Below are 22,336 nucleotides of genomic sequence, written 5' to 3'. Positions count from 1 at the left end.
ATTCAGCCAGGCCTCATCCGCCTTATGACAGATGGTCAGTTAAGGGATATCCAGGCCTCAGTCTCCAGCCCAGGAGCATCCTGGCATCGTCCCCTGGACCCACTGCCATGTCCTCAGAAGTAGATATGGGACAGACTGCTGGCCCGTCTCCTCCCACAGCAGAGCACAACATCATGCATTTTGCAGTGCACAAAGTCCCTGGGAATTTACCAGAATTCCCTAGGGAGGGGGCCGTGTCAGGGAGGGCCCCTTCCCTCGAGAGAAGGATCCCCCCACTACACACAGCCCAGAGTCCAGCAGCCGGCCCCACACCTGAGCCCCTCTCCTAAGACACATAACAATGCCGTTGTCTACACCAGCCACCACTCCCACCTCTTCTGCCTTCCTCTTAAGACTCTAATGCCGAGAGCCAGGGAGGGTCTTCAGAGAGCAGCCAGTCTGCTGTCCTCTAAGCCCCTTGCTACCACCAGCACCACCATGCAGACACAGAGAGCGAGCCCAGACAGCAGCAACAGGTTGTTCTTGCGAGTATGATTGGGGTGAACACTCAAACTTCCTTTCTCCCCCAGAACAGTGTTCCCTCCCCATACATCACCTTGCCACACTCTGTCCAAATTCAGCACAGAGAGGATCAGGAAGCCTTCCTCGTGGTGGTTTATGATGCCTAGCCCTTGTGAGGCACTGCTGGATAAAGACCTTCCTCGGGTTATCTCTTGCGATCCCCCAACCAACCATGATGGTCGGTATCACCGTTATCCTTGGGCAGGGAGCAAGCTCACCCAGTTTAGAATCTTGCACAAAGTCCTCTAATGGTGACACCCAGGCATTCTGGCCAACAATAACAACAGTCAAAAACTCCATCCGCAGTGTTCAACAAGTACTGGGCAAGGCACTTGGAACAAATCAGTGACGGAGTCCCTAGCATGCATGGTACTTACTGTGGAGGCTTCCTCTGTGGAAGCATCATTCTGTGTAATCTTCCCGGTACCCCTGCACCCCTGAACAGCTCTAGTAGAAACCCCATTTTGCAGAGTGGGGAGCAGTTTGCCCAAAGACCCAGAGCTGGAGCCCAGCTCTCTTTCACCTCTAAACCTATGCGCACGGCCCCCAGCTCCGAGTCCTGCACTCTCCTACAATGTCTTTGGGGCATCTGTGGATTAGTGCGACAATAGAGCATGCTGGGAAGACTCAGGCTCAAGTTTGGGTTCAGATTCAGATCTTATTTATTTGCCACGGGACATTAGTTGCTGTGGACTGAATTGTGACCCCTGAGAATTCATATGTTGAAGTCCCAAACCACAATGTCCCTGTATTTGGAAATAGGGCCTTTAGGAGGTAATTAAGGTTAAATGGGATCAGAAGGGTGGGATCCTAATCCGATAGGATGGGCGGCCTTACCAGTAGAGGAAGAGAGAGATCTCTCTTTATAAGCATGCACAGAGGAAAGGCCATATGAGGAGGGCAGGGCAGGGCATCCTTACCAACACTGAATCAGCCAGCACCTTAGCTTGGGACTTCAGTCTCCAGAACCGTGAGAGACAGAAATGCATTTCTGTGGTTTAAGCCACCCAGCTATGTATTTTATCCTCGTAGCCTAAGCAGACTAAAAGGTTAGGCAAATCACTGAATCCCACCAAGTCTCACCTTTTTTCAGACACTCAGTGGGAGTGTCAAGCCCTGTAAGAATTAAAGATGAATATTTGGAAAAATAGCATAGTTTCTGACATACTTGGTGCTCAGCTAGAATATGTAGCTATTTGAGGAGACTAAGGGACATGCCTCATCAGTTAGAGCTTTCTCTGTTCATAGCACTGGCTTTAAGACTTTGGGGATCATGATCCATGTAAGAAACAGACATAAGCATAAGCAATGACTATGTGAAGAATTGTTCGTAAAGCCAAGCTTACCTTTACTGTGTGCAGTGCACTCTGATATTTTCTCTTCTGCCTTGTGTCATTTTGTTTTGTTTTGCTTTGTAGTGCAGGTTACAATCCACCAAATTTATTTCACAGCCATAATGGGTTACAGTCCAAAGTTTCAGAACCCAGAGCAGCAGGATGGTGAGAGCGGCCCCCGCCTCCACCCTGGCGTGGGCAGGACGCAGGTGCCGGTGGCCATGAGCCAGGCCTGGGGGTCTCGATGAGACTTTAAACCCAGTCTCCCCGCCTCCCAATCAACTGTGCCATGGTTGCAAAATTTGAAGGCCGTGAATCAGTTTACACTCTGCATTGATTCTCACAACCACTCTTTAATGTCTCCATCCCTGTTTTGTAGAGGTGAAATGAGGCTCATGTGGTTGGCAGAATCTTATGTGAATTCTAGGTTTTCTGACTCAAAGTCCAGTGTTCTTCCCATCTGCAGAGACCACTGACCAATAATCACAGCCTTAGACCTGCTGCTCTGATGCTTCCTTGGAACCCAAGATGTCCCCAAGGTTTAAGGTTGCACCTGAATTGGGATGTTACAATGGTGTGGGCAGGCATGCAGATTGTGAAGGATATAAGCAAGACTTCAGAAGTGCCCCACTAGACACCTACATCCTGTGCCTAAGCTTCACCGTGCCTCTGGCCCCAGGCCTGCAACACTCAACCCACACTTGATCCCCCCATCCTTCAGCGTCTCCCCATCCCTGATTCCACCCCCTCCCCCTCTGGCATTTGTTCGGGGCCATCTCATGGGGCAGAGGAGACCCCTTGGATGTAGCTTTGGGTCAGGAGCCAAAAATGCCAACACTTTTATGCCTCCTCCCTGATCCTAAAAAGATAATGTGATCCTGGCTTCCCTACATGGTGCCTAGGAAATGCTTTTCTTCCCTCCCATTTCTTGCACGGCTCCCTATAGCTCCCGTCATCCCTGCAATGTTGTTCCCTAATTTATTATTTTAATTAGCTGCTTGGCTGTGTTAATAATCAAAACCTTCCCAGCCTCCCCGGAGCTATGCCAGGCTACAGGAGAACGGGAGAAGAGCTGGCTGCTCCCGGAGCTCTGTGCTGCCCCGGGGTGTTGTGTGAGGCATTGGTAACTTCCCTTGGGGACCAGTGAGGCTTGGCCTCCAGGGGACCCTTGGGATCCCTTAGGGGGGACATGGGCCAACACGGGAAGCAGAGATGGTGGAAGACTCGTGCCCCGGCCAGGGGAGGGAAGTGAGGTGACTTCAGGACATCTCTCTAGGACTCCCATGGAAGGCCTAGAAAAGAAGAGCCCCAGCTCGCTCTCCTGCTGAGAGTAGAGAGCCCTTTACCTCCACATCATCGTCCCACTGTACAGGCCTTTGCCTGCCTCTCAGGACATGTCATCTGTGACAGAACAGGTGAGGGGTCCCATGGCTGGTTTTTCTCCTGCTCCCCTTCTTAAGGTGCTAAAGTCACAGGACCCCCCATGGGGTTGAGGGCATCCCTGCCTCTCTGTGCAGTCAGGGTCTGCTTATACGTTTGATAGGGATGCACATTTGGTCTGCACGGGGCCATTGTGGGTGAGACCAGTCACAGAGGAAGCCTGTGGTGACAGCCCTGAGTAACGTGGCTTGCTTCATGGGCAAAGCAGCTTTGTGTGGATCGACAGCCCAGCTGGTAAAATGGGCACTAAACTGGCCAATAAGGTTCTTGAATTCTAGTCCCCACTTGGCCCCTGGCTACTTACAGGACCTTGGAAAGTCACCTCTCCAGGACTATATATATAGAATATAAAAGGGGCTAGACTTGACTCTTCTGCCTGTCCCACCCTCCCTCCCCCTCCTTCCCTAAGGAGTTACCAGGCACTACCACGTGTAGTGCTCTGCTGGGGATACTAAGATGAGGAAGATTTAACCAAGAGGCTACAAGGGAGACCAAGTGATGAACACAACAAATACACTGTGACACGTGTCACTCTAGAAGCCCGTACAAGGCGTGGAAGCAGCAGGGAGCACAGAATGACTTGTGAGACAGGGGGGCAGATTCTGAGCTGGGTTTGAAGAAGGAACAGGTAGTCTTATGTTCTCTCCCAGCGCCAGCCCCCAATACATCCCACGATCTCTGCTCTTGTCATAAAGGTAGACTGGCTTGGGGAAAGAGGGAAAGTAGTGCTCTGATTTACTTTACCAAGGGATCTTTAAAACCACAGAGCCAAGAAAAGAGTGGATCAAAGTAGAAAGTGGCCTTTAGCAGGACAAGCCTACCCTTGAAGATTCAACTCAAACAGAACTGGCACTGAGGCCACAGGAATGTGGGGTGACCTGGGAGAAATGCCTGCCTGGCACTGGGGGGTGTTGGTCAGGTCATTTATCAAGCTGAGGCCAGATATTGGAGGGCCTTGAGCCCATGCTGGAGTCTGGGCTTGGTGTGCTGGGTGCTAGGGAGCCGGGGGCAGTTTTTCCGCGGGATCAGCCCTGGAATCATGACACACTTGCTTCTGGGTTGAGCAGGGGCCAGGAGGCTGATGATACACGGGTGGGGAGGTGGGGAGCCAAAGCCAGGGCGGTGCATGGAGCTGGGTGGGAGAACAGATGGGGACTGGCATACGGCTTCCCTGGGAGGAGAGAGAGGAGTCCATAATGACCTTGGGGGAGGGGGGGGTGGATTCTGGTCTGGGTGGGTGGTGGTGCATTGATGAGACTGCCCAGGGCAGAAAGAGTGGAGAAGGCAGGTGTGGGCTCTACACGGGCGAACGCACATTCAGCTCAAAATCCTGTCCAGTCCAGTGTGGAGCTGGGCACCCAGGAGGCGCCCAGCAAACACAGAAATGAACTGCAGGGCCACCCCATGTGTTTCCTGCCTCCCCGTGCCATGGGCTTCCCTCCCACTGAAGGCAGAAAACTCTACTGCCTGGGGGACCCTTCTCTACTGGGAGCCCCGCAGTCCTGGCCCCTGCTCCGCCCCACCAGCCCTTCCCCCAAATCCCAGGACAGAAACGCTTCAGTAGCCTGGCAAAGATAATCCTGCAATTACTTTTACACTCTCTGCCTGATGTCTGTCGGGGCCCAGCCATGTGTGGTTGCTCAGGCTAATCCTTCTGAGCATGTGATGACCTGAGCAACTTTTTGGCAATGTTTCTTTTCTATAAATGGGAAGTTCCTAAAATTACAAGGCATCGGTGACCTGCCATGCCCCTCCTGGACTGCCGGTGTCCTCATTGGCAAGAAGACTTCACCCTCTGCAGGGTTTTCTAGCTAATCGGCTACAGGCTTTGGTTTTGAAAAATGTAGTTAATATTCCGCAGTTTCTGTAAAGAGCCAAATACTGTTGAATCAACTCTATGCAAATAGCTGTTGAAATAGCTCATTGGGATCAGACCTCTCCCTGCCCCCTGAACAGACCTTTCCGTTCCCCTTCCACTGCTCTTCCTGCTGATCTAGGCAGTCTCCCCAGGGCTTGAGTGAAAGCCATGAGCCACTGGTCCAGAAGCATCTTGCTGGAGGAGTATTGGCAGAAGGTTGTCCTCTGGTACTAACGGGGACATTTTACCCACGTGGAAGAGACCTCAGAGATATTCTCATCCAGCAGTGCCATTTTACAGATGAAGAAACTGAGGCTTAGCCAAGTGAAGTGTCTGGTACACAGTCACATGGTTAGTCAGGGGCAAAGCCAGGGCTGGAACCTCAGTCTGCTGACCTCCCAATACCCCTCTGGTGACCTCCTCCAACATTTAGCAGCTTTTACTCATCTGTCCAGATGCAAGATTGTTTTCTCAAGAGCTGACCAAGCCCCATGCAGGAGATGCCCTGGAGGACTTGAAACCCTCTTGTTCCTGATGGCAAATCCCTCTCCCTGTCACTTGCAGACACTAACTGCTCTACCAGATGTGACACCCCAGGGTGTGGGACGGGGGTTAGTGTCCCCATTGACTCAGAATCACATTCTTATTTCTTCTGGACATCAGAACGAGTATGAATTTGTTTTCCAGACCTTAATCAGGGGCAGTGGGTCCCTTCAGATGGCTTCCAGGCCCTCCCTTGTGGCTGGGGACCCTGCTGCCACCCTGGCTCACTTGTGGGCTCTCCCTGCTTTGCAAGATTCCAGCCCTTTCTGTGACTGGCAAGAAGAGCTCTAGTAGAGAGCAACCCTCCATTAGTGGGATCAATACTGCTTGTCTCCCATGGCTGCATTTCTTAGAGCCCCCCACTCCTTCTCCTGGGAGCCCCATGGTTTTTTGTTTTGTTTCGTTTCGTTTCGTTTTTTCATAATAGGACTTTAAATCCCTTCGGATTGAAAACTGCTCCTCACCACCCCACCTTCAACCTCAAAGCTTCTACGCAAGCAAACACCCTCACATAGACAGGGGAGAGGATAGGGTTCAAGTTGGGAACAAATGTCAAGAGCTCTCCAGGCAGCTACGCCCAGGGGTGGGGCCCAAAGCTTCCAGGAAGCAGCATATATTCAGTGGGATTCAGCACAGCGCCACCTACTGGAGGAGTGGGACAGGACACTCTGACCCTCCATTAAATAGGAAACCTACAAGGTGGTTTTTTCTCCCAACCACCTGGGAACTTAATTAAATATTCATGCCTAGATCCCACTCCCAGAGATTCCATTTGGCCTGGGGTGTGACTTGGGTTTTGTGGAACTCCCAGGTGATTGTGCAGCCAGGCTGAGAAATGCCACCTTATCTGGGTGTAGAGGTGGAGGAGGCCTCAGAGAGCGTTCTCACTGGGTCTCATTGCCTGCTACAGGATTAGACATCAGCCCCCAAACCTGACTACATTATTTTACATGGATTACCATTTCTCTGGCCAAAGTGTCCAAAGCTTTTTATCAGATTTTCAGTGGGTTCCGTTTCCCCCAACAGATAAAGTGTCCCTAGTCAAGCCCAAATGTGCCCAGATGTGTGGTCCTAAGTCTGATTCTCAGCCTGTGGGGTTGACAAACCTAATGGATAATGGATAGTGTGTATATTTCTATAAAGAGACTACACCCATTAAAAGATCAATGCAAAGTGGTCACATTGACTATCTCAGGCTGTTCAGAATCTCTTCCTGGCACTATCATGTGCCTTTGATTAATAAAAAATGAGAAATGAATTATTACTTAATTAATGCACTGTATATGGTGGGCAAAAGGCTTCAAAATGTGAGATCCACAGGAAAAAGTAATCAAAGGAGTCTTTGGTGATTATAGACTGGGAACCACTAGTCTTTTATAACCCCCTTATTTGAGATATGAAGAAACTCAGGCTCAGAGAGGTTAAGGGACTATCTTTAGGTCACACAGCTAGTTATGCAAAGCTGGGACCCTCACCCAAGCCTTTCAGTCATTCTGTAGGGGGCAGAAAGAAGATGTGCAGGATATTTTGCTGGAAACCCTCACTTGACACAACTCCATTGACCCAGACTCAGGAAATTCCTCATTGGTCATGGAGGTTGTATGGGCCAAAGATAGCCTACATGCACAGGGAATTTAAAAACCTATTGTAGTCCAGGATTTCATTGAATCTAAGATACCATCAATTGTGAGGTACACCATTGTTTTCTGTACCAGTAAGACAAAGTGCTGCCAAGTATAATCATAAGACGCCATTAATCATAAGATGCATCTCAATTGTCGGGATGTTAAAATGGGGGCGGGTAGGACTGTGCATTGTGGAATTAAAGAAATGGGGCACATTAGCCTCTCCCATGCCTTTCGGAGTGGCCCAGCTGTGTAATGTTCTTCTACCTGTTTCTCTTACCTCCTGGAGGTGCCAAGGAGGAGAAAATGGCACTTGGAAGGAAACAGATATATTTTTTTTTTCAACGTTTATTTATTTTTGGGACAGAGAGAGACAGAGCATGAACGGGGGAGGGGCAGAGAGAGAGGGAGACACAGAATCGGAAACAGGCTCCAGGCTCTGAGCCATCAGCCCAGAGCCCGACGCGGGGCTCGAACTCACGGACCGCGAGATCATGACCTGGCTGAAGTCGGACGCTTAACCGACTGCGCCACCCAGGCGCCCCGAAACAGATATATTTTAAAAGCGAAGTGAGTAATACAGCAGGGCCCGGCCCAGTCTGTGGAATCTGAGGACAGAATCCCAGACTGGCCTTCAGAAAACCTGGGTTTGAATCTCAGTTCTGAAACCTTCCAGTGGTGTTATCTTGAGTACATTCTTATTCTCTCCAAGCCTCAATTTCTTCATCTGCAAAACAGAGATCATATGTGCCCCACCCCCCGCCCTATCCTCACCAAACTATTGCAAAACTCAGAGGGGAAGATGGTCAGCTGAATGGTGTACCTGCCTCCGGCATGGTGATTGCCGAGAACCACCTTTCGTTTGCCCCGCTGATGTCTGTGGCTCCCGAGAATGGACACTGTGAAGTGTCAGGGTGGGTCCTGCAGAGTCGCTCTGGGGCAGATGCCAGCACCTTAAGGACGAGCTTCCACGGACTGAGCCAGTGGGCCTTGTCTAGCTTTTGACACCCCACCCATCTGAGGAAGAGAATGCACTGTTAAATGAGGAAGGGAGACTGAGGGCCAGACAGAAGTCCACCTTCCCAGGAACAGAAAGCAGAGATGGTCAGAGGTCCCAGGGGCCCTGCCCCCACCAACACCCTAATACCGCCCTGTCTGGCACCCTGGGGACACACATGCACACACAGGCTTCTGCTGAGCATACAGGTCACAGAAAGGGTTGTTCAGCCTCTGTGCAGAAAGAACCCAGTGGGAGAGCCACCTCAGTTGTATTTCCCAGGTACCCCTTCCTAGGGAGACATCTGCCTGACCTGCCAGTCAACAGTGTCCTGTCCCTCTACCCTTCTCTGGGCCAGAAGGGAATGGGACAGTTAGCAAAGAAGAAATGTCTCCCAGTCCTCCTGCTGGTCCAGACCAACCCCATTTGTGGAGAACGCATCCATTCAGTGGTGGAGACACCATGCTCAGCCTCCAGTCCAAGGCTCTGAGCTCTCATCCTGGCCCTGCCCCTAACTGCCCCTAACCAGCGGCAGAGCCTCCGGCAATTGACCTTTCCTCTGTGGGCCCCAGTTTTGTCACCTGTAGATGAGAAGAAATGAGATGAGAAGCCCCAGGGTGCTCCCCCTATGGGCACGTGTAAGCCTGAAACGGGGCACATAGGAAAGTGCCCCCCTGGGAAATGTGCACCAACCCAAGGAGCACTGGGAGAGGAAGGACACAGGGCAGCTGGGAATCAGGGAAGTGAAGGGACCCAGACACATTGCTTGTCCCATAATTGCAGCCATCTCCCCCACATCCACTGGGGACACAATAGGCCCTAGGAAGGGCCTAGGAAGGGCCTAGGAAGGGTACCTGGGAAATACAACTGAGGTGGCTCTCCCACTGGGTTCTTTCTGCACAGAGGCTGAACAACCCTTTCTGTGACCTGTATGCTCAGCAGAAGGCTGTGTGTGCATGTGTGTCCTCAGGGTGCCAGACAGGGCGGTATTAGGGTGTTGGTGGGGGCAGGGCCCCTGGGACCTCTGACCACAATGTGGTAAGAAGTACAAAATTGGGAGTCAGACTCAGATTCAAAATCTGTTCCTGCACCTGCCTTAGATGTGTGACCATGGACAAGTCTCTGAACCTCTCTGTGCCACAATTTCCTCATCTGTGAAATGGGTAACCAAACTATTGTCTCAGGCTCTTCGAAGGAGTCAATGAGATGGTGACTAAAAAGTGCCTCAGACGTGGTAGGCTCTCTATCGATGGCAGCTGTGGAGCCCTCGGGGGCCACCTGCCCTGACCTGGGCTTTCCTGCAGGTGGGTGGGGCCGCCGTCATGGCCGTGGGCCTCTGGACCCTGGTGGAGAAGAGCGGCTATCTCAGCATCCTGGCATCCAGCACCTTCGCTGCTTCTGCCTACATCCTCATCTTCGCAGGGGCCCTTGTCATGGTGACGGGCTTCCTGGGCTTCTGCGCCATCGTCCGGGAGGACAGGAGCTGCCTCTCCACAGTGAGTGCCCAGCCCCCACCCCGTCCCCCCATCAGGCTCCTGTGCTGAGAACCCCCTGCCCACACGGTAGAGGTCCCTGGAATCAGAGAAAGACGGCTGCCCTCGGGTCTGGTGTTGGCCGAAGTCTCCAGGCTCTTAACACCTACGCCAGTCTTGGTGGCTGCTGCTGCTGCTTCTCCCCTCCCTGCCTTTCCTCCCTCCTCCTCCTCCTTCCAGATTTCATCATACGGTGCTTCTCAAAGATACGCAGAAATGAAAAGGGTGTGATAAGACAGCCCCTGTCCCATCACCCAGACTCCACAACTACATTCTCCTCTTTCATTGGTTTCCTCCCTACTTCCTGCCTCCCCGCCCCCCTCGGCACCCAGACACCGTGTCATCTGTAATATTTCACTGCATCCCCCTAGAACTGAAGGATCCTTCTTCAGAAAACATGACAATACCTTTCTCACACCTAAAAACGATTATTAGTCATTCCTTAATATCATGAAATAACCAGGCAGTTTCAAATTTCCCCAGTTGACTCAGAAACTGTTTTTGTTTTTTCAGTTTGTTTGAACCAAAACCTAAATTAGGTCCATGTATTAAGATTAAGATTGGGCTGGGGCTCCTGGTTGGCTCTGTCGGTTAAGCATCTGACTTCGGCTCAGATCATTATCTCACGGTTCGCAGGTTTGAGCCCCTCGTCAGGCTCTCTGTTGTCAGCACAGAGCCTGCTTCGGATCCTGTGTCCCCCTCTTTCTCTGCCCCTGCTCCGCTCGCACTTTCTCTCTCAAAAAACAATTTTTTAAAAAATTAAGGTCGGGCAGTTTGTCTCTTGGGTCTCTTTCAGTCTCTTAGCAATACCACCTACCTCTCTCTCTCTCTCTCTCTCTCTTTCTCTCTCTCTCTTTCTGTCTTTGCTTAGAAATTATTTGTTGAAGGAACAAGATCATCTTTCCTATGCTTTCTCCCAGTCTGGAATTTCTGATGATATCCTTGTGACGTGTCCTCCAGGCAGTTGAATCTAGAAGCATGATCAGATGTAGGTTTGATTGTTTGGGCAAGAGGATTTCACGGGTGGTGTTGTGGGCAGCACAAGCTCCTTGAAGCCAGGAAGACTGTCCATCCATAGCCGGTTCATCGTGTCAGGAAAGAAAACCAGGCAGGACTGGCAGGGACAGAAGCCAGACCCACCCCCTTGCTCCCAAGGACACTTTGCCAGGGTAGGCTCCCTGGCACCTGGGTGACATCTCCCCACTTTTAATCTCCTGAGGACCAAGCTCAGTGGGAGCAGGGGAGGCTACAGAACACGTGGACTTAGCAGGAAAGGGCCAGAGCCAGAACCAATCCGAGGCTTAGTGAGAAATCAGGTTGAGCCTGAATGGAATCAGGTCGCAGGACGAAGCCTCGAAGGGCTGTGCTCTCCCCACCCTGCTTCCCCATACCCTTGTGCATCCAACCAAGGGAGCAGGAGGCAGTGGAGGGGCCGTCCCCTGAAGTCACTCTCACCAGCGGTGACCTACTTTTTCAGCTTTGGATACAAAAGCGCCTGTGCACAGGCTCCACAGGATGGCTCTCCCCTGCCTAGAAAAAGTCTTTAACTCTGCTCTGAGGGACAGCCTGGAGCCAAGGTGCAGGTCACATGGATGGTGGCACACCAGTGGGGTGAGGTCCCACAGGGGACCAGCCACCAGAGCGTGGGCTGTGACGTGAGCCATCCTTCCAGCAGTGGGACAGGTGCACCATGAGCCAGCCCCACACCTGCCAGCCATCCCTCACGTGGCCTCGCATGAGTCCTCATAAGCCTGCTGGACATCCCTAATCTGGTCAGCTTTAGCCGAATGAAGACACGGGACATGACCGAGTGACTGGGCATGTGATGCGGCCCAGGAGGAGGTGCCAGCCTTTATGGGGACCAGTGCAGCTGGGCCCAGAGGAATCCTGATCCCTCCATTCTCAGGGAGTCCACCTTTGCTCTGCTCAGCCCTTTAGGAAGTGGGGCCTTCAGCTGGGCCCCGAGCTTCAGGCTGGGCCCTCTGGTCCACAGAGGCAGGCTGCTGAGCTGGGTCATCACCGGCTGCCCCTTCCTAACACCAGCTAATCTTGTGGAAGAAACAGGACTCACCTCTCCAGCCCAGGAAGGAAGGCAGAGGCCCTCACTTGGGAACCTTCCTTCTCACTTGGAGCCATCTGTCTTGGTACCATAGGAGCTCCTAAGACCAGTGGTCCCCTACAGTCCAGGGAGACAGCCCCCTGCATTCCACCCCAGCGTGCAGTTATAACACAGATGGGCATGGCTCTTTGAGAGCCATCTCCCTCTGTCCTTACAACAGCTGCCCTGCAAAGTCAAAATGCTCATGAACTTTCTGTGCACCGAGTGCTGTTCTAAACACTGATGAATTTAGCTCGCTTAATCCTCACCCAGCCCTATGAGGTGTTTACTCTTATGGTGTGCATTTTACAGGTGAGGAAGCTGGGCCACAGAGGGGTTAAACAATTTGCTGGAGACCATCGTGTTAGTGAGCAGCTAGGTCTGGCTCCCGGGCCAGTGCTCCCATTCAGAAGGCATTGTTCACCCCACCATGCAGATGAGCAAGCTGGCCCTGGAGATGTGCAATGAGTAAGGGCTGGAGCTGAACTGGGAAGGCCAGTCTGTTAGAATTGCCGCCAAGAATCCCCATCACAGGGAGGCCAAGCAGGGTGGGAGGCAGAGGCACGGGAGGCAATGTGGGCAGAGGGACATGCCATTCTCCCTACCCGTGGATGTCAGCACAGAGCATCTGTCCTGTGATCTCAGAGATCTGAGTGGGCACAGGAGGGAGCACCCCATGGGGCCCAGACAGAATACTAGGGCAGGAGACCAGGGGGCGGCAGGAGTGGCCCCTGCTCTCATTATAGTATGGAAAGAGCAGTGTGTGTCAGAGGATGCCTCATGTGGAAGGGAACTTGAGGGACATTGGGTCCCTTCCAGAGGTTCTGGTCTAAAGACACTAGAATGGGGAGTATGGGCATTGACTCAGCTTTATTGACTTCTCTGGAGAGCGGCCCAATCATAAGAGCTTTTGGCATTCTCAAAGACCAAAAGGAAAGCCTAAGGGTCAGTAACTGACAGCATTCTGATCTGTGAGCCACACACCACAGGCCCCTCTTCTTCACTCCTGTCTTAATACCATCCATTAGCCAGGCCTGTCCCACCCTCCAGGCTGAGCCCTTAAGAAAATTGATGTCTTCTAGCCTCCAGTCACAGCCTGCCTGGAGGGGACCAAGCTCCACAGCCAGGGCTGGGCGGGGAAGACGTAGGGACTTCTGGAAGGCCAGGCTTGCCTGTAGGACGGTGCACATCTACCTCTTGGCTCACCCTTCTGAGCTCCACAGGGTCAACAAGTTAGAGGTTTTCTCATCCCCCTGGGCCTCAAGGCAGGGCTGGGAACACAGGGACTGCTGGACGGGCTGGTGCTAGATGCCCTCCTTCTTCTCAGCCCCACCTTCCGCCCCACCCCCCACCCCTTGCCTGCTCTCACTTTCATCCCAACAGAACTGACACAACACATCTGACCTCTGTGGCCCACCATCCTAACCGGACACATCACCAGCCCAGAAGTCTAGGGGTGTGAGCACAGCACTGTAGCAAACAGCAAACCTCGAAGCCTGGAGTCTTCTCTCTTTGCTTTTCCCTGATCCCCCACCCCCACTGAAAGACGGAACCATCCCAAGGACAGAACACAGGTGAAGCAGTGCTTCTGAGTAACCCACATTCTGGCCTGTCAGCCCCGGAGTTATTGAGCACCTGACTGTTTAACCAAGAAGGTGGCTGAGACATGCAGGAATTTCTGAACCCAGGCCCCCCTTTGGAGGCAAGCGACGTGGTTAAGGCAGTTTCAAAGTGTTCTGTGGTTCCCGGAGGCTCCTTGCTGCTCTCATTTCATTTTTTCGCTTCCTTATCTAACTTCCTTTTGAAATCTTTCATCAGCTAATGGCTGAAGGAGACTCCAAAGGAGAAATGCAGCAACACTAGCTCTACACAAAGGGGTCCCCAAAGAGAAAAGGGAAAGACGAAAGACCAGGCATCCGAATGATGTGCATCCAGTCTGGACCAGGAGGAGGGCGAGGCCAGACATCAAACGCTCCCTGAGAACTTTGCGGAGTGGGTGGTCCAGCTCACACAGTGCCACGTCCTTCCTGGTCCAGGCCCTTCCTCCTGGCACCTCTGCAGCCCCCAAAGTCACTTTCCCAAGAAGGCAGCACTTATCAGGGACAGGAATAGCACATCTTTGCGGGCGCTGAAATGCCGACCGGCGTGGTGTGGGAAATCGGTAGAGGGGAAAGAGAATGAGGTTTAAATTATTCACACCAGATCTTCTGTTTCAGTGAAGGCTGCATGAGGGAGCCAGATAATTCAGGCCAGCTCAGCCTAAGGCCGATGGCCGGGACAGATGCTACCCTGATCAAAAGAAAGGGGTATTTTTAGAGTTTTGAATATGGGCTCTGAAAACTTTTGTATCTTAAGCCACATGAAGATTATGATGGATAGCTCAGGCTAAACGGGTCTTTGTGAGGGGCTCCTTTACATTTAGGGGATGGACTAAAGAGTAAGAAGTGCTAGAACCAATTCTTGAAAACGAGGAGACCCCAGATTGCAGTTTGGAGCTGGTTGTCCAGGGCAGTAAGGTCTAGAATTAAGGACTGGTTCAAAAGCAAGTTGTAGCGCTGCCTGCCCAACTTACTTTGGGACTCGGGGAAGTCACTCGGCCACCCCTGGTGACTCCTATCCCTGTCTTTATCTGGGGGTAAGGTATGTGGAGAATGAGAGAGCATTCTGAGGCTTAGGAAATAAGTCATCACATTATGTAAAGATCATAAAATGTGGCTATAATTATCGTTTACATCACCATCACCATGACCAAGCTCCTTTGAGAAGGAATCTAAATAAATGGAGTTATTCTTAGGGCCATGACTCCCAGGGTCCCTACAACTTCTTCCTCGATAGAAGCTGGGAATGGAGGAAGGACCCCAGTTCCCTGGCGGGGGTGGTGGGTAGAGCCAGGGTGGGGGTTGGGATGTTGACTGTGTGTTCCCATTGCCCATTTCTCAGCCTCCCATTACCTTCGTGTTCATCAGCCGCCCAGCCAGAATGGTCATAGCCTCATCCGTTTGGTAACACTTTGACCTTTGAGTCAGCTGCCCAAATGCTTCAAAAGAATGGATCTTGCAGCCAGGGCTTTGAGAACCCCAGCTCCTCTCGATCAGAACAAGAGAGCCTTTCCTGGTCCTGTATGGTCTGGTGCAGTGGAGGCAGGAAATGGACAAGAGGACTCTTGCCAAGGCTCTTCAGGAAGTCAGGAGTCTGCTTTGAGGCAAGAGGGCTGCTCAGGAGACCCATACAGTCAGCCTGGACCCTGCCTCCCCCAGCTGGGTCCTGCTGGGTTCATTCGGGAAAGGCCTGTTGTATGCTGGACAGCCACAGCTGCCTGGTGGAGTGTGGCCCCTCTTCCCTTCAAGACCTCAGCAAGTCTTTCCCATCAGCTTCCTTCTCAATGGCCTTACTTAGTTCAGGGGCTATGCAGGAGGGACTGCCAGGTGCCTTAGACATGAACCCTCCACCCATCTCCTTAGCCAAAGAGAGAGATAGACTTGCCTAAGGTCACATAGCCAGGAACTGGCAAAGCCCAGTCAACACCCAAGTCTTGATCCAGGGCCCTGTTTACTGTCCCAGGCCAGCCTTGCACAGCAACCGCCCCCCCCCCCCCCCCGCCCTTTTGGATGCTTCCAACACAGGAAATGGGCACTTGCCTTTCTTGTGCTCCAGGACCTATGGTTTGCATTCCAGGTGAAAAGGGAAGGATTTTGAGATCTCGGGTCAGTTACCCAGCTGCTGTCACTTGATCCACTCAGAAGTGAAGGTCAAGCTTCAAGGTGCAGGCAGTGTGGTAGAAAGCAGCTCTGTTAGTGCACGAAAGAAAATTTTTTGGCCTATTTGGAGAAAGTTCAACTCAGTTATGTGCGGGTAGATGATCACCCCATAGTGGGGGCTCTCTGTGTCCCCACCCCCAGCTGTGGCCCGAGCAAGGCTCAGAGCTCAGAGAGAGAGAGTGTGTATACCGTGCACGTGTGCGTGCATGCTTACATGTCTGTGTGTTTCTGTTGCAGGAGGACAGGGGATGGTTGCTAAACAGCATCTGTTTGCATCCCAAATCCAAGAGCTTAGCTCAGGATCACTGCCTCTTTGTCATTCGGTTCCTGCTTCCTTTCCTTAGCAGATTCTGAGTTTAGCCACATAACAGAAAGAGACATGCTAGATAGTCCCTCTCACCTAAGGAGGCATGGTCCGTGTGTGCCCTGATGACTATGGGCACGGGTGATCTGAACCCCAGATAGCCCTTCCCAACTTATTTGGAAGGCTGTGCCTCCATGCAGCTGTTTCTACCTTCCCAGTGACCTTTCCCTCCCACTGGTGTTAAATTGAATCTTATTCCACAAGCACACACCCAGTAAGGGGCCTAGAAGTGGGCTGGCAGCTGAGGAAAGCTGATCCCAAGTGGATGGTCTCCTCCTCCCGAGGCCCCACCCAGGGAGCTGCTGAGGCTGTTGTGGGCCGTCGGTACTGTCCTGTTCTGATGAGGTTCGTTCCCCGACCCCCCCCCCCCCCAGGAGCCATCCACTTCCCACCGATGAGGTGAGCTTTCTGAGCCACACCCCGTTCCCATCTTGGAGTAGTGGCACGCCTCGGAGTCACAGCCACCCTGTGTCCCTGGGATGGGGACGGGAGTGGTGGCTGGATGGCTATCTGGACATGCTCCTCCTGGAAAGTCCCCCCCTCCACGGTGACATTCGGTGCCCTTCTCCGTCTCCCCACACATCACACTGAGGTTTTGGGGGAGTTTACAATCCATTGAAAAATAAGGCCCAGGAGGCAGAGAGATGGCAGTGAAAGGTCATCTCCACGGCTAACGAAGGTGATTGGAGCATGTGGCTTTATAGCTGCATCTGGAAGCCGTAGCAGCCCTTCAGCTGTGGTTGAGATCGGGGTACACGCCTTTCTAAGAACTGCCTCACTGTACTTGCCACATGGTGGAGAGCAGAGAATGTGGCATCCTGAGGACAGGCTGGCCCCGAGGTGAAGGAGGAAGGCCCCCTCAGCAGATAGGACAGGCAGTGAGTAAGGAGAGGAGCCAGGGTGTCCCTCTAGCTGTCCCTGCAAGGAAGCAGGAGGCCAGGACAGAGGAGGCAAGGTCCCAACACTGCACAGACTGATGAAACTGTGGCACCAAGACATTTTTCCCATCCAAGCCGTACATTTTATGCAGAAGGACCAGAAAGGGTGAGTAATTCGCCCAGGGTTACACAGCATCTTGTCACAGAGGCACACTGGACCCAGACTCCCAGGCCAGGGCACCTTGTGTAACACCCCTTTTCTCTGACCAGCACCATTCTGGACTCAAGATGCACCTTTCTCAGGCTGCAGTGGATTTAAATGATCACCGCCTACCTGTAGCAGCAACTTTCTAGATGGAACAGGTTTTACAGCCACTTAATTCCCTCCACCTCCTCCCTGCAGTTTCCTGCAACTCATTCTCCATGTGCCATCGATGGGGCTGCCGTCAACCTCAACAAGCATTTCTAGCACATTCCCAGAATTTTTGCTGGGCACAAGGCAGCGTAAGAAGGGAAGACATGATTGGGCCTGCAGCCTAGTCCTCGGCTTGGAGTCTAGTGAGGAACACAAGACACCTGTATCAAAAGACCGAGAACCCTGTGGGTGGTTTCAATTCCTGTTTCCATCTGGTCAGAGCCTCTGACCTCTCTGAGCCCCAGGACTTTTCCTAACATCCAGGCTTGGTAGGGATTTCTCCTGCTCAGCCTTCCCTTCTTTCCCACTGCCAGCCCTGTCCTCGAATTACCACCGCTGGGAACCCCGTCCCCAGTTGCCTCCTGGGTTCTACCCTGGTCCCATGCACTATCTCATTTGCCTGCGGGCTGCACCACATTTCTCCCACAGCCTGGGAGAAGACACCAACAGGGACATCTAGGTCCTTCCGAGGGACAGCAGCAGTCGGCCATTTCCCCCATGCCCAAATCCCTCAGGCATCCCTAGGCTGTGGCCCCTGAGAGGAGTCTGGCCCTCCTTCTGGCAGCTAGCAGGCCAGGCCCCTGCCTCTCTGGATCCTGCTGTCTTAGCCCATCGGCATGAACTCCCAGCAGCCCTAGCTTGAAATCCAGTGGACTCCTGTCTTTGGCTCATAGCTGTAGGTTCTGTTCCCCTCCTGACCCCAACCCCCACCCACAATGTGATCTTTGGACCCCAACACTTTGGCTTGGACTTTGGACAGCCTCAGCTGCATTCTCTTGATGTGTCCCTTGAATGCCTCCTGCCTCCCCAGGCCCCACTGTCCTCAACTCTCCCATCACTGATTCGACCAGCTTTCACTACCCCAGCCCTGGTCCACTCCTCTGCTCCCAGTCCCCTGGGCCAAAACTGAACATTAACTTCCGACTTCAGTCAGAACACATACTAGCATCCTCTGCACGGCCTGTAGAGCACACCTAGGTGGAGTGCCAGCTGGCCGGGGCTGTGAGCCCCAGGCTGGGGCTCCCCGGGGTAGAGGTCACCTTCATCCTTCCAACAGTGACATCTTGTTACAGGAATAACTTGAGGCTCTCAAGCCCACATCCTCTCTTCTCTGCAATAACAGTCCGGCAGCTGCACCTCTGAGTCCTGACCGCCTCCAGCCACTGGTTAATTGCCAGAAAATAATGCACCCTGAGGTCATTGCCGCTTAAACAGCCTCAGCTGTTGGCAGCTCCCTGACCCTCCCACAGCATGCCACTGTAACCCTCTCATACACGGCCAAGCTAGGACCTCGGGCTGCACTCTTCTCCCTGCAATTTTTTTTTTTTTTTTAATTTTAGGGAGAGAGAGAATCCCAAGCAGGCTCCACACTCAGCACAGAGCCCAACACGGCTCACTCCCATGACCCTGGGATCATGACCCGAGCTGAAATCAAGATTCAGACACTCAAGCGACTGAGCCACCCAGGCGCCCCTCTCCCTGCAACTTAATGTTGGTAGCATCTTGAGTCTCCTGTCCTCTTCTGCCACACTGCTCTGAGAAGGGGCTGGTGCCTCGACTCCCACCCCTCACCCCAGCCCATTCTCACCTTCCTAGGCACCAAGCCTTCTCAGTTTTCCATCTCTGGCTTAGTCTCCATCTCTGATTATGCAGAATAGCAGAGGGGGTAGTGGAGGAGAGCTTCAGCGAGGTTCCCTCCTTTGTGGCAGAATCAGCCCAGTGAGGAATTCCGGAAGTCCAATCGTAGAAAGTTCTTAAAACGTACTGCAAGGAAGGCACCAGGCGATGCTGAGTTACCTGGGCTCATCATGTACCAGAGAATCTGCCTCAGAAACTTTATTTGGAGCTCAGCTTGCCCCCATGCAGTATTAGCCCATCTGAAGATGCAATTTCTAATTAATCCTCTTAATGTCACAATGAGATATATTTCCGCAAAGCTCCTGCAGAACCTCTCATTAAAGAAAGTATTGGTTTGGTTCAGAGAGTACTGTGCTGCTCCAGCTTTGCTTTGGATCTATAGTTCTAGAAAATGTCCAACTTCAGTTCTAGTTCAAACTGTACCATTAAAGAATTAAAGAAAAAAAAAACTTTGGTAGATGGTACAGAGGGAAGATGAATGTTTGGGTCCTGTTCTTTGTTACCAAACTGGTTTCTTGTACATTTAGGGTTCACTTTGGCATATTTCGAAGTGGCATAGTTCTTCTGGGGAGCTCTGGGGATAGAGGCTATACGAACTTTTTTTTTAAGTCTCATTGCTGGTTTCTATCAGACCAAGACTAAGTAGTTGCTTCTGGGAGGACTGGGGGCAGCCCTGAGTGCAGGGGCCAGCCAGTCACAAAAACCAAAGTGGGGCTGGAGGTCAGGGAGGAGTTAGGGCAGGGTGGGTCCAATTCACACCAAGGTGCTCAGGGACTGTGAAGACAGAACAAGATACAGGTCAGAGCAGGAGGGCAAACAAGGATCAAAGAACACACAGTCCTGGGGAGCAGGACGATCATGTGACCCTGGAGTCTGACAGAGGTTCAGAAAGAAGGATGTTGGCAATGAGGTCACGGTCAGGAACTTCTGGCACAGAGAGGGCTTTGGGGAGACCTCCCCTAAGCTGCAATTTGATGGCTAACAGCTGTGCAACACAGACACAGTCCGGGCAGCGAGTCCCAGGCAGGGGCACAGAGGGCAAAGGCGGGGAGGCCTGAGGCTTCGCTTGTGTGTAGGGCCCTGTGCGCGTGCGCGCGCACACACACACACACACACACACACACACACACACACACACGGGGAGTGCTGCACAGCTGTGCAGACTCTAGGATCTGATGAGGCTAGGATCCCCCTAACCACAGCCACCCCAGGTGCTCTCAGGGAGCCCACCCACCCAGCCATCTGCTCTGTAGTGGGCACGACAGCACCCAGCAAGTAAGTGCACAGAGTGATGCCGCTGGAATCCCTGAGTTTGGTTTCTGGACTCAGCTGGACTCAGCCATGCTCTTGCCATGTGACCGCAAACGGCTTCGCCTCTCCATGCATGTGCCTCATGGTTACGACGAGGCTAACGTCGGTGCTCACACGGCAACATGATGAGTAATGCTATGCTCATCTCCGAGGGTGGTTGGGAGCTGTCATGAGACGTGCTCACCAGAGGGGCCGGCACCTGGGGAGAGCTGGCAAACCTTGGCCGTTACTGTCATGGAGCGCCCACTGTTTGCACTGTGGGCCGTGAGTGAGGCACTGATTCTGCCAAGGAGGGGTTAATTTCTCCCCCCCTCCGCCCCCTTTTTTGTGGAAGGGCTATTTTTCTACTATTCTCACTATAGGAAAACTACATTTTTACCGCTGTTGAGAAGCAAGCTAGGCATACCTCTTCAGCTGTAGTCCAGGAATTCTGGCAGCCCATTCATGAGAGTAGTGGGCTCTGTTGGTAGAGAATGGGCCCTACACAGCACAGGGCCCAGGAAATCTTGGCTTTCATTCAAATAGGACAGTTTTCATGTTTCCTACAGGCAAGGGCAACACATCCCTCCTTAGCCCAGGGGAGCCTGGGCAAGCCAGTAGGTAACTAGCTGCTTCAGGAAACAGTGCTATCAAGAACCAAGAAATTCACTGACTACCCCAGGGTGCACCTGGGCCCATCACATCCCTATAATAGCTGCTGGTCCCAAGCACTGTTGGCTTCACTGATCCTCCCTAGAGTCGGGGTGAGCAGCTTCCTGCCACAAAGTGCCCTCAGAGGCAGGTACGCAGTAACCGCCTCACATGTTTCTGTCTGTGTTCAGTTTCAGGCTTCTCAGGAACTAGACCACCTTCCTCAGATCTTCTTTTTCACATCTCCCATAGTGAATAGGGGAAATCCTATGCAAGTCAAGTCCCAGCAGTGGCCTCAGAATCTGAAGTTAAATGTGCAGATCAGTTCCTCAACCTTGGCACTAGTGACATTTTAGCCCGGATCATCCTTTGCCAGGTGGCCTGACTTGGGCACTGTAGGATGTTCAGCAGCATCTTTGGCCTCTACCCACTAGCTGCCAGTAGCATTCCTTACCCCAGTGGTGACAATAAAAAACAGTCTCCAGACACTGCCAAATGTCCCCTGGGGGAAAAACCATGCTAGATTGGGAACCAGTGGTATAAATTAAACCACAGTAATAATTCCATACCACCCACGCATCAGAACGAGATTAAACTCCTGCCCCCAAGCCTGGGGCTGCCAGCTTCAGCCAGTTCCCTTCAATTCATGGCATGCGAATTAAGATGTGCACTTACAGGTCTTCATCTGGGATGTTTACTGAGCATGCCTCTAGACCCAACACCATACCAGGCACTAAGGCCAGAAGAACCTGAGATGTGGTCCCTGTTCCCCAGAAACTCACAGTCATTCTGGGGAGACGGGGTCACAACATCTGAGGCAATGATAACCTCTACAGAGCAGTAGGTACGGATACGTCACTCAGCCAGCCCGTGAGGAAGAGTGTGGCAGACAGAGGGGAGGGCACAGGGGCAGCTCTGAGTCTAGTCGAGGAGAAGGAGCCGCGCTGAAAGTTGTGTCAGAAGGTGGAGGCAGGTGCAGCACTGTAGGCGCGTGGATGGGGGCGCTTGGCACCCACTGCGGACCCGGGGAGGGCTTCGTGGAGGCCATGACCGTGATAGAGGGACAGGCAGGGGAACACTGAGGGCAGATACATGGAGGCTGAAAGGCTTGGGTGGTGTTTAGGGAACCGTGTGCAGGAACAGAAGGAGTGCTTTGCAGATTGGCGGCCAGCTAGCCTGTGCCGTAGGAGTACTGGGATGATTTGGCTGGACATCAGGAAGGCTTGGTAAAGAAAAAGGTGGAGCAGCAGAGGCGAGGCACTTGTGTCACGTGGCAGCCCCCCACCAGCCTGGCCCCACTGCCCAGAGGCAGGGCTGCCAGGCCCCTCGGTGCAGGGGGATCCCAGCGAGCACA

General features: G+C 52.7%; 1 protein-coding gene across 5 annotated transcripts in view; it reads left to right on the top strand.

Annotated features, from left to right (window-relative positions):
• The window catches only part of TSPAN11 (tetraspanin 11), a 73,791-nt gene that overhangs the window by 32,360 nt on the left and 19,095 nt on the right, over positions 1 to 22,336 (top strand). For all 5 annotated transcript variants that reach the window (XR_006709637.1, XM_045467272.1, XM_045467273.1 and 2 more), the window contains exon 3: positions 9,663 to 9,854. Coding sequence is in view for 4 of the 5 variants with exons in the window: in XM_045467272.1 (XP_045323228.1) it covers positions 9,663 to 9,854 (192 nt within the window). In the remaining variant the exon portion in view is untranslated. The remainder of the gene's footprint in view (positions 1 to 9,662; positions 9,855 to 22,336) is intronic.

Source organism: Leopardus geoffroyi, chromosome B4 (assembly GCF_018350155.1).
Source record: "Leopardus geoffroyi isolate Oge1 chromosome B4, O.geoffroyi_Oge1_pat1.0, whole genome shotgun sequence".
In the NCBI taxonomy this organism is placed as follows: Eukaryota; Metazoa; Chordata; class Mammalia; order Carnivora; family Felidae; genus Leopardus; species Leopardus geoffroyi.
Note: the sequence above shows the minus strand (reverse complement) of the source record. Positions and strands in the feature narration are given on the sequence as shown.